This window comes from Salvelinus alpinus, chromosome 1 (assembly GCF_045679555.1).
Source record: "Salvelinus alpinus chromosome 1, SLU_Salpinus.1, whole genome shotgun sequence".
Lineage (NCBI taxonomy): Eukaryota > Metazoa > Chordata > Actinopteri > Salmoniformes > Salmonidae > Salvelinus > Salvelinus alpinus.
In genome coordinates, this window is record NC_092086.1 from 4,800,348 (window position 1) to 4,812,304 (window position 11,957).

The 11,957-nt window shown below is 47.9% G+C and overlaps 1 protein-coding gene across 6 annotated transcripts in view; it reads right to left on the minus strand.

Moving 5' to 3' along the window:
• LOC139569318 (E3 ubiquitin-protein ligase RBBP6-like) overlaps window positions 1-11,957 on the minus strand; it is a 45,590-nt gene that overhangs the window by 23,523 nt on the left and 10,110 nt on the right. For 3 of the 6 annotated variants that reach the window (XM_071390972.1, XM_071390970.1, XM_071390975.1), the window contains exons 4-8: window positions 10,860-10,904; window positions 7,625-7,713; window positions 4,008-4,104; window positions 3,599-3,741; window positions 31-203 (exon numbers count right to left, since the gene is read on the minus strand). In XM_071390972.1, the coding sequence (XP_071247073.1) occupies window positions 31-203; window positions 3,599-3,741; window positions 4,008-4,104; window positions 7,625-7,713; window positions 10,860-10,904 (547 nt within the window). Of the gene's footprint in view, window positions 1-30; window positions 204-3,598; window positions 3,742-4,007; window positions 4,105-6,477; window positions 6,494-7,624; window positions 7,714-10,859; window positions 10,905-11,957 lie in introns of those variants that run through there. The other 3 variants (XM_071390971.1, XM_071390974.1, XM_071390973.1) reach the window with 3 other exon arrangements.

Below are 11,957 nucleotides of genomic sequence, written 5' to 3' on the forward strand. Positions count from 1 at the left end.
GTCTTTACAGGTGTGTGTTGGTGGACTCACAGTCGTCGCAGTAGGAGTTGCCACAGCAGGGTATGACCACAGCGTCAGTCATCAGGTCTTTACAGAGCAGACAGAGCAGCTCATCAGGGACCGGATCCTCGTCCTCCTCGGAACTGGACTGGTCCCTGGGGACGAACGGAGGCCTCTCCTTCTTACCTAAAGCGTAGGCCTCACTGTGGAGGGGACACACACACACACACACACACACACACACACACACACACACACACAGAGGTTTACGGGTTAGACGTCAGAGGTCAGGGGTTAAAGGTCAGGCAAACCGTAACCTTTCTAAAAGCTGGTGTCTGAGGTGGTTACTCAAATCAGATCAAATCAGGGGGGTCAGAGGTCGGCAGTAACTCACGCATCTATAGTAGGGATGGGGGTCAGAGGTCGGCAGTAACTCACGCATCTATAGTAGGGATGGGGGTCAGAGGTCGGCAGTAACTCACGCATCTATAGTAGGGATGGGGGTCAGAGGTCGGCAGTAACTCACGCATCTATAGTAGGGATGGGGGTCAGAGGTCGGCAGTAACTCACGCATCTATAGTAGGGATGGGGGTCAGAGGTCGGCAGTAACTCACGCATCTATAGTAGGGATGGGGGTCAGAGGTCGGCAGTAACTCACGCATCTATAGTAGGGATGGGGGTCAGAGGTCGGCAGTAACTCACGCATCTATAGTAGGGATGGGGGTCAGAGGTCGGCAGTAACTCACGCATCTATAGTAGGGATGGCGGTCAGGGAGGGGGGGGTCAGAGGTCGACAGTAACTCACGCATCTATAGTAGGGATGGCGGTCAGGGAGGGGGGGGTCAGAGGTCGGCAGTAACTCACGCATCTATAGTAGGGATGGGGGTCAGAGGTCGACAGTAACTCACGCATCTATAGTAGGGATGGTGGTCAGGGGGGGGTCAGAGGTCGACAGTAACTCACGCATCTATAGTAGGGATGGTGGTCAGGGGGGGGTCAGAGGTCGACAGTAACTCACGCATCTATAGTAGGGATGGTGGTCAGGGGGGGGGGGGGTCAGAGGTCGACAGTAACTCACGCATCTATAGTAGGGATGGTGGTCAGGGGGGGGTCAGAGGTCGACAGTAACTCACGCATCTATAGTAGGGATGGTGGTCAGGGGGGGGGGGTCAGAGGTCGACAGTAACTCACGCATCTATAGTAGGGATGGTGGTCAGGGGGGGGTCAGAGGTCGACAGTAACTCACGCATCTATAGTAGGGATGGCGGTCGGGGGGGGGGGGGTCAGAGGTCGGCAGTAACTCACGCATCTATAGTAGGGATGGCGGTCAGGGGGGGGGTCAGAGGTCGGCAGTAACTCACGCATCTATAGTAGGGATGGCGGTCAGGGGGGGGGGTCAGAGGTCGGCAGTAACTCACGCATCTATAGTAGGGATGGCGGTCAGGGGGGGGGGTCAGAGGTCGGCAGTAACTCACGCATCTATAGTAGGGATGGGGGGGGGTCAGAGGTCGGCAGTAACTCACGCATCTATAGTAGGGATGGCGGTCAGGGGGGGGGGTCAGAGGTCGGCAGTAACTCACGCATCTATAGTAGGGATGGGGGTCAGAGGTCGGCAGTAACTCACGCATCTATAGTAGGGATGGGGGTCAGAGGTCGGCAGTAACTCACGCATCTATAGTAGGGATGGGGGTCAGAGGTCGGCAGTAACTCACGCATCTATAGTAGGGATGGGGGTCAGAGGTCGGCAGTAACTCACGCATCTATAGTAGGGATGGGGGTCAGAGGTCGGCAGTAACTCACGCATCTATAGTAGGGATGGGGGTCAGAGGTCGGCAGTAACTCACGCATCTATAGTAGGGATGGGGGTCAGAGGTCGGCAGTAACTCACGCATCTATAGTAGGGATGGGGGTCAGAGGTCGGCAGTAACTCACGCATCTATAGTAGGGATGGCGGTCAGGGAGGGGGGGGTCAGAGGTCGACAGTAACTCACGCATCTATAGTAGGGATGGCGGTCAGGGAGGGGGGGGTCAGAGGTCGGCAGTAACTCACGCATCTATAGTAGGGATGGTGGTCAGGGGGGGGTCAGAGGTCGACAGTAACTCACGCATCTATAGTAGGGATGGTGGTCAGGGGGGGGTCAGAGGTCGACAGTAACTCACGCATCTATAGTAGGGATGGTGGTCAGGGGGGGGGGGGTCAGAGGTCGACAGTAACTCACGCATCTATAGTAGGGATGGTGGTCAGGGGGGGGTCAGAGGTCGACAGTAACTCACGCATCTATAGTAGGGATGGTGGTCAGGGGGGGGGGGTCAGAGGTCGACAGTAACTCACGCATCTATAGTAGGGATGGTGGTCAGGGGGGGGTCAGAGGTCGACAGTAACTCACGCATCTATAGTAGGGATGGCGGTCGGGGGGGGGGGGGGGGTCAGAGGTCGGCAGTAACTCACGCATCTATAGTAGGGATGGCGGTCAGGGGGGGGGTCAGAGGTCGGCAGTAACTCACGCATCTATAGTAGGGATGGCGGTCAGGGGGGGGGGTCAGAGGTCGGCAGTAACTCACGCATCTATAGTAGGGATGGCGGTCAGGGGGGGGGGTCAGAGGTCGGCAGTAACTCACGCATCTATAGTAGGGATGGGGGGGGGTCAGAGGTCGGCAGTAACTCACGCATCTATAGTAGGGATGGCGGTCAGGGGGGGGGGTCAGAGGTCGGCAGTAACTCACGCATCTATAGTAGGGATGGTGGTCAGGGGGGGGGGGTCAGAGGTCGACAGTAACTCACGCATCTATAGTAGGGATGGGGGTCAGAGGTCGACAGTAACTCACGCATCTATAGTAGGGATGGGGGGGGGGGGGGGTCAGAGGTCGACAGTAACTCACGCATCTATAGTAGGGATGGCGGTCGGGGGGGGGGTCAGAGGTCGACAGTAACTCACGCATCTATAGTAGGGATGGTGGTCAGGGGGGGGGGGGTCAGAGGTCGACAGTAACTCACGCATCTATAGTAGGGATGGTGGTCAGGGGGGGGTCAGAGGTCGACAGTAACTCACGCATCTATAGTAGGGATGGCGGTCGGGGGGGGGGGGGGGTCAGAGGTCGGCAGTAACTCACGCATCTATAGTAGGGATGGCGGTCAGGGGGGGGGTCAGAGGTCGGCAGTAACTCACGCATCTATAGTAGGGATGGCGGTCAGGGGGGGGGGTCAGAGGTCGGCAGTAACTCACGCATCTATAGTAGGGATGGCGGTCAGGGGGGGGGGTCAGAGGTCGGCAGTAACTCACGCATCTATAGTAGGGATGGGGGGGGGTCAGAGGTCGGCAGTAACTCACGCATCTATAGTAGGGATGGCGGTCAGGGGGGGGGGTCAGAGGTCGGCAGTAACTCACGCATCTATAGTAGGGATGGTGGTCAGGGGGGGGGGGTCAGAGGTCGACAGTAACTCACGCATCTATAGTAGGGATGGGGGTCAGAGGTCGACAGTAACTCACGCATCTATAGTAGGGATGGGGGGGGGGGGGGGTCAGAGGTCGACAGTAACTCACGCATCTATAGTAGGGATGGCGGTCGGGGGGGGGGTCAGAGGTCGACAGTAACTCACGCATCTATAGTAGGGATGGCGTAGCGGCCGGTGTTGGTCAACATGGCTCCCTTTATAGACGGGTCGTCCACCTCCTTCATGAAGGAACGGGGGATGCCGGTACTCTTCTTGATCCTCTGGGGCGGCTCAAACCCTTTATCCTTCTGACACACACACACACACACACACACACACACACACTTACTGGGTTGCTCTGAACAATGATAACACACACACACACACATTTACTGGGTTGCCCTGGACAACGATAACACACACACACACACACACACTTACTGGGTTGCTCTGGACAGCAATAACACACACACACACACACATTTACTGGGTTGCCCTGGACAACGATAACACACACACACACATTTACCGGGTTGCCCTGGACAACGATAACACCAAGGACGTGTTGTATTACCACGTTAGTAGGACAGTTCCTGATGTGGTGTCCGTTCTTGCCACAGCGATAACAGGTGTAGTTGGCTGGAGGGGGACCCGTCAACTTCTTCACATAACTGATAACACGAATACAACGTTAACACAACGTTAACACAACGTTAACACATTACTGATGGTCCAGACAGCTGTTAACAGTAACACAGGATAGAGCTGCCGTTACATCCTGGTTCAGTTACAGGATAGAGCTGCTGTTACATCCTGGTTCAGTTACAGGATAGAGCTGCTGTTACATCCTGGTTCAGTTACAGGATAGAGCTGCCGTTACATCCTGGTTCAGTTACAGGATAGAGCTGCCGTTACATCCTGGTTCAGTTACAGGATAGAGCTGCCGTTACATCCTGGTTCAGTTACAGGATAGAGCTGCCGTTACATCCTGGTTCAGTTACAGGATAGAGCTGCCGTTACATCCTGGTTCAGATACAGGATAGAGCTGCCGTTACATCCTGGTTCAGATACAGGATAGAGCTGCCGTTACATCCTGGTTCAGTTACAGGATAGAGCTGCCGTTACATCCTGGTTCAGTTACAGGATAGAGCTGCCGTTACATCCTGGTTCAGATACTGGATAGAGCTGCCGTTACATCCTGGTTCAGTTACAGGATAGAGCTGCCGTTACATCCTGGTTCAGTTACAGGATAGAGCTGCCGTTACATCCTGGTTCAGTTACAGGATAGAGCTGCCGTTACATCCTGGTTCAGTTACAGGATAGAGCTGCTGTTACATCCTGGTTCAGATACAGGATAGAGCTGCTGTTACATCCTGGTTCAGTTACAGGATAGAGCTGCTGTTACATCCTGGTTCAGATACAGGATAGAGCTGCCGTTACATCCTGGTTCAGTTACAGGATAGAGCTGCCGTTACATCCTGGTTCAGTTACAGGATAGAGCTGCCGTTACATCCTGGTTCAGATACAGGATAGAGCTGCTGTTACATCCTGGTTCAGTTACAGGATAGAGCTGCTGTTACATCCTGGTTCAGTTACAGGATAGAGCTGCCGTTACATCCTGGTTCTGTTACAGGATAGAGCTGCCGTTACATCCTGGTTCAGTTACAGGATAGAGCTGCCGTTACATCCTGGTTCAGTTACAGGATAGAGCTGCCGTTACATCCTGGTTCAGTTACAGGATAGAGCTGCCGTTACATCCTGGTTCAGTTACAGGATAGAGCTGCCGTTACATCCTGGTTCAGTTACAGGATAGAGCTGCCGTTACATCCTGGTTCAGATACAGGATAGAGCTGCTGTTACATCCTGGTTCAGTTACAGGATAGAGCTGCTGTTACATCCTGGTTCTGTTACAGGATAGAACTGCTGTTACATCCTGGTTCTGTTACAGGATAGAACTGCTGTTACATCCTGGTTCTGTTACAGGATAGAACTGCTGTTACATCCTGGTTCAGTTACAGGATAGAGCTGCTGTTACATCCTGGTTCAGTTACAGGATAGAACTGCTGTTACATCCTGGTTCTGTTACAGGATAGAACTGCTGTTACATCCTGGTTCAGTTACAGGATAGAGCTGCTGTTACATCCTGGTTCAGTTACAGGATAGAGCTGCTGTTACATCCTGGTTCAGTTACAGGATAGAGCTGCTGTTACATCCTGGTTCAGTTACAGGATAGAGCTGCTGTTACATCCTGGTTCAGTTACAGGATAGAGCTGCTGTTACATCCTGGTTCAGTTACAGGATAGAGCTGCTGTTACATCCTGGTTCAGTTACAGGATAGAGCTGCTGTTACATCCTGGTTCAGTTACAGGATAGAGCTGCTGTTACATCCTGGTTCAGTTACAGGATAGAGCTGCTGTTACATCCTGGTTCAGTTACAGGATAGAGCTGTTGTTACATCCTGGTTCAGTTACAGGATAGAGCTGCTGTTACATCCTGGTTCAGTTACAGGATAGAACTGCTGTTACATCCTGGTTCAGTTACAGGATAGAGCTGCTGTTACATCCTGGTTCAGTTACAGGATAGAGCTGTTGTTACATCCTGGTTCTGTTACAGGATAGAGCTGCTGTTACATCCTGGTTCAGTTACAGGATAGCGCTGCTGTTACATCCTGGTTCAGTTACAGGATAGAGCTGCTGTTACATCCTGGTTCTGTTACAGGATAGAACTGCTGTTACATCCTGGTTCAGTTACAGGATAGAGCTGCTGTTACATCCTGGTTCTGTTACAGGATAGAACTGCTGTTACATCCTGGTTCAGATACAGGATAGAGCTGCTGTTACATCCTGGTTCAGTTACAGGACAGAGCTGCTGTTACATCCTGGTTCAGTTACAGGATAGAGCTGCTGTTACATCCTGGTTCAGTTACAGGATAGAACTGCTGTTACATCCTGGTTCAGTTACAGGATAGAGCTGCTGTTACATCCTGGTTCAGTTACAGGATAGAGCTGCTGTTACATCCTGGTTCAGTTACAGGATATACTCACTGTATGGGGTCGTAGTCGTGGTAATACTCACTGTATGGGGTCGTAGTCGTGGTAATACTCACTGTATGGGGTCGTAGTCGTGGTAATACTCACTGTATGGGGTCGTAGTCGTGGTAATACTCACTGTATGGGGTCGTAGTCGTGGTAATACTCACTGTATGGGGTCGTAGTCGTGGTAATACTCACTGTATGGGGTCGTAGTCGTGGTAATACTCACTGTATGGGGTCGTAGTCGTGGTAATACTCACTGTATGGGGTCGTAGTCGTGGTAATACTCACTGTATGAGGTCGTAGTCGTGGTAATACTCACTGTATGGGGTCGTAGTCGTGGTAATACTCACTGTATGGGGTCGTAGTCGTGGTAATACTCACTGTATGGGGTCGTAGTCGTGGTAATACTCACTGCATGGGGTCGTAGTCGTGGTAATACTCACTGCATGGGGTCGTAGTCGTGGTAATACTCACTGTATGGGGTCGTAGTCGTGGTAATACTCACTGTATGGGGTCGTAGTCGTGGTAATACTCACTGTATGGGGTCGTAGTCGTGGTAATACTCACTGTATGGGGTCGTAGTCGTGGTAATACTCACTGTATGGGGTCGTAGTCGTGGTAATACTCACTGTATGGGGTCGTAGTCGTGGTAATACTCACTGTATGGGGTCGTAGTCGTGGTAATACTCACTGTATGGGGTCGTAGTCGTGGTAATACTCACTGTATGGGGTCGTAGTCGTGGTAATACTCACTGTATGGGGTCGTAGTCGTGGTAATACTCACTGCATGGGGTCGTAGTCGTGGTAATACTCACTGCATGGGGTCGTAGTCGTGGTAATACTCACTGCATGGGGTCGTAGTCGTGGTAATACTCACTGCATGGGGTCGTAGTCGTGGTAATACTCACTGCATGGGGTCGTAGTCGTGGTAATACTCACTGTATGGGGTCGTAGTCGTGGTAATACTCACTGTATGGGGTCGTAGTCGTGGTAATACTCACTGTATGGGGTCGTAGTCGTGGTAATACTCACTGTATGGGGTCGTAGTCGTGGTAATACTCACTGTATGGGGTCGTAGTCGTGGTAATACTCACTGTATGGGGTCGTAGTCGTGGTAATACTCACTGTATGGGGTCGTAGTCGTGGTAATACTCACTGTATGGGGTCGTAGTCGTGGTTGGACTGTGACATCATGGCTCTGATCTTGTCGTCCTCTGATGCGTTGGCCTCTGCCAGGTTAGCCGTCTGTTTCCAGGAAAGGGGACACCAGGATATGACATAGTTAGATAGAGACCAGGGGTGAAAGAGGCCTGGCAACTCAACAGACAGACAGACAGACAGACAGACAGACAGACAGACAGACCAGACAGACAGACAGAGACAGACAGACAGACAGACAGACAGGCAGACAGGCAGACAGACACCCCGGGGCCGTGTTCAACAGGGAACAACATCAGATAGAAATCTATAAAACAGACCAGGTTCTCTGACATGTAGAACAATAAGTCTTCAATAGCAGCTCTATCCATGCTATTTCTATCTGGGGATGTGTTCAGCAGGGAACAAGTCACCATCATAGCAGCTCTATCCATGGTATTTCTATCTGGGGATGTGTTCAGCAGGAAACAAGTCACCATCATAGCAGCTCTATCCATGGTATTTCTATCTGGGGATGTGTTCAGCAGGGGAAAACGTTGTTGAACAAGTCACCATCATAGCAGCTCTATCCATGGTATTTCTATCTGCAACACGGACTAACGCTGCACCCTGCTAAACAACCTGATAGATCCTGATAGATCTGTGTCTAACCTAGTCAGTCTGATAGATCTGTGTCTAACCTAGTCAGTCTGATAGATCTGTGTCTAACCTAGTCAGTCTGATAGATCCGTGTCTAACCTAGTCAGTCTGATAGATCCGTGTCTAACCTAGTCAGTCTGTTAGATCCGTGTCTAACCTAGTCAGTCTGATAGATCTGTGTCTAACCTAGTCAGTCTGATAGATCTGTGTCTAACCTAGTCAGTCTGATAGATCTGTGTCTAACCTAGTCAGTCTGATAGATCTGTGTCTAACCTAGTCAGTCTGATAGATCTGTGTCTAACCTAGTCAGTCTGATAGATCTGTGTCTAACCTAGTCAGTCTGATAGATCTCTGTCTAACCTAGTCAGTCTGTTAGATCTGTGTCTAACCTAGTCAGTCTGATAGATCTGTGTCTAACCTAGTCAGTCTGATAGATCTGTGTCTAACCTAGTCAGTCTGATAGATCCGTGTCTAACCTAGTCAGTCTGATAGATCCGTGTCTAACCTAGTCAGTCTGATAGATCCGTGTCTAACCTAGTCAGTCTGATAGATCCGTGTCTAACCTAGTCAGTCTGATAGATCCGTGTCTAACCTAGTCAGTCTGATAGATCCGTGTCTAACCTAGTCAGTCTGATAGATCCGTGTCTAACCTAGTCAGTCTGTTAGATCTGTGTCTAACCTAGTCAGTCTGATAGATCTCTGTCTAACCTAGTCAGTCTGATAGATCTGTGTCTAACCTAGTCAGTCTGATAGATCTGTGTCTAACCTAGTCAGTCTGATAGATCTGTGTCTAACCTAGTCAGTCTGATAGATTATTCTGTCTGAAAAATAAGTTGGATCAGCAATGTGTTATCACAAGAAAATACTTTTCTACAAGATTCACTTGAATTGACTTTACTAAAAAAGGACAGGAAGTGTAAAATACACTGTGGGAGAAAACAAAAAACAGATATTTTCCTTCAAGAATACATAAGTAGTACACACATAAATGGTCAGGGGTCTTAAGAGACGTTTGCCAAGTTTTATTGATAAAAAAAAAAAAAAAGATTTTTTAAAACATTCATACTCCACATTCCAGCTACCCAATCAAAACACAGTCCTTTTAATAGCTCACTGTCATTACAGCCTTGAACACCAATTAAAAGCAGTAATGTTTGTTGTTATCTGGTTTAACGTCAGTTATATTTATGAACATTACAAATCAGTACCGTTCCATCACAACATCAAAAAAAGGGTTCAACCAGGAAACACGACAGTGGTTTTATACCGCACTGTAGGTCTCCGTTTCACTTCCGCAAACTATTTATATATCTGAGAATAAAACAATAACTATATTTGAAGATAAATTACATCTGCTAAATATTTAAGTCATCTCTTCAGAAAACACAGGTGTGGTGACCAAGCATGTAAGAGAGGATTTGGTGAAATGTTAAAAGTTGTTACATGGCTTCAATAAGTTTTGAAATCAAGATTGATAACAGGTATGTTTTTTAAAATTAGTGTCGTAGGGGTGAAAGGTCATGGATGAGCAAAAAAAAAAAAGAAAAAAAAAAGTTGAGTCTTCATTTAAAGAAAGAAATTTTAAAACGGGGGGAAAAAAACCCGAAGTGAAAGCTTCGTTCTTCATGACTGTAATTGTGCTCTGGATACGTGTGTATGCGTGTGTGTACAAGTGTTTCGGGAACGAGTGCGCGCGCGTGTGTGTGTGTGTGTGTGTGCGCGTGTGTGTGTAACGTACGAGTGTTTGTGTACGAGGCGAGTGTAAAGCAGCAGCAAGTGTACGTCCCCCCTTCAGACTAAAAAAAAGACACAGAGCAGAGACATCTCTTTACATGACCAGGGACACACAGTAAACACAACAACAATCACATTAATATCAAACAAGATCATTATAAAAACCAGCAATGAATTGTTTTAAAAACAATAAAAGGTTAACATCGTCTTAAAAATCACCCGTGTGATTATCAATATTACTGTACAATATCTAGGAGTTAATATGAATAACTAATATCCTGTTACATGAATAAAAAAAAACGGCATTTAAAAATGGGTGAAACAAAGATGACATCTGTATATCTCCAGTATTGTTATTAAGGACCGGTTCCTGTTATACCGGGTCCCGTTATACCCGTCTCCTTAGATACTGTAAATATATGACATAGCTAATATACACCACACAGGCAATAAACACGACAAGAATATATATATATATATTTTTAAACACACTGGACATAAAACCAACCAAGTCAGTCAACATAACATTTTAAGAAACAGTTTTAGACTTAGTTTCAATTCAACGCAACTGTTTTAAGAGAAGAGAGGGAGAAGAAGAGGAGAAGAGAAGAGGAGAAGAGAAGAGGAGAAGAGAGGGAGAAGAAGAGGAGAAGAGAAGAGGAGAAGAGAAGAGGAGAAGAAGAGAAGAGAAGAGAAGAGAAGAGAAGAGAAGAGAAGAGGAGAAGAGGAGAAGAGAAGAGAGGAGAGGAGAGGAGAGGAGAGGAGAGGAGAGGAGAAGAGGAGAAGAGAGGAGAGGAGAGGAGAGGAGAGGAGAGAAGAAGAGAAGAGGAGAGGAGAGAAGGAGATAATATATAGTATACCTTTGAGAGTTGGGCCAGTGATATAGATGCAGCATGATCATCAATCTGTTTGAATTAGACAAAAAAATCTGATTACTGCTGGGGGAAGTACAGCTAACCTTGTGGGGACATACAATTCAGTCCCATTCAAAATCCTATTTTCCCTAACCCCTAACCCCAACCCTAACCTTAACCCTAACCTTAACCCAAAAACCTAACCTTAACCCTAGCTCCTAACCTTAATATTTAACTTAATTCTAACACTAATTCTAACCTTAACCCTAAACCCCCTAGAAATAGCATTTGACCTTTTGGGGACTAACAAAATGTCCCCAGCTTGTCAACTTTTTATTCGTTTACTATTCTTGTAGGGACTTCTGGTCCCCACAAGAATAGTTAAACACGTCCACACACACACACACACAATGAGACAGACATATTCTGCAGAGTAACACACGAGGTAGATATCTACAGTCAAAACCGCGTTGACGGTATTAAATAAATCTGTTATAAAACGCTGGAACAGACATTGCCAAAATACATTCGCATCAGCTTGGTTATGAGACATGCAGGACAATTAAAAACAAAAAAGTCCCAAAACAACCTATCATTTATTTAAAAAAACCTTCAGAACAAATGAATGACATACAAAAAGGGACCAGTTAATTTCATTAATAATTTAAAAAAAAGTCTTAGTGACATTAAATTAGAGGTCTTTGTAAATATATTTTTTTAAACGTGCACCGTCATTTGACGTCTAACCCGCCTCAAGCCAGTCTCGCAACATGCTAACGTCCTGTGTGACTTGCTTTGTGAGAGGTGTTAGCAACATGCTAACGTCCTGTGTGACTTGCTTTGTGAGAGGTGTTAGCAACATGCTAACGTCCTGTGTGACTTGCTTTGTGAGAGGTGTTAGCAACATGCTAACATCCTGTATGACTTGCTTTGTGAGAGGTGTTAGCAACATGCTAACGTCCTGTGTGACTTGCTTTGTGAGAGGTGTTAGCAACATGCTAACATCCTGTATGACTTGCTTTGTGAGAGGTGTTAGCAACATGCTAACGTCCTGTATGACTTGCTTTGTGAGAGGTGTTAGCAACATGCTAACGTCCTGTGTGA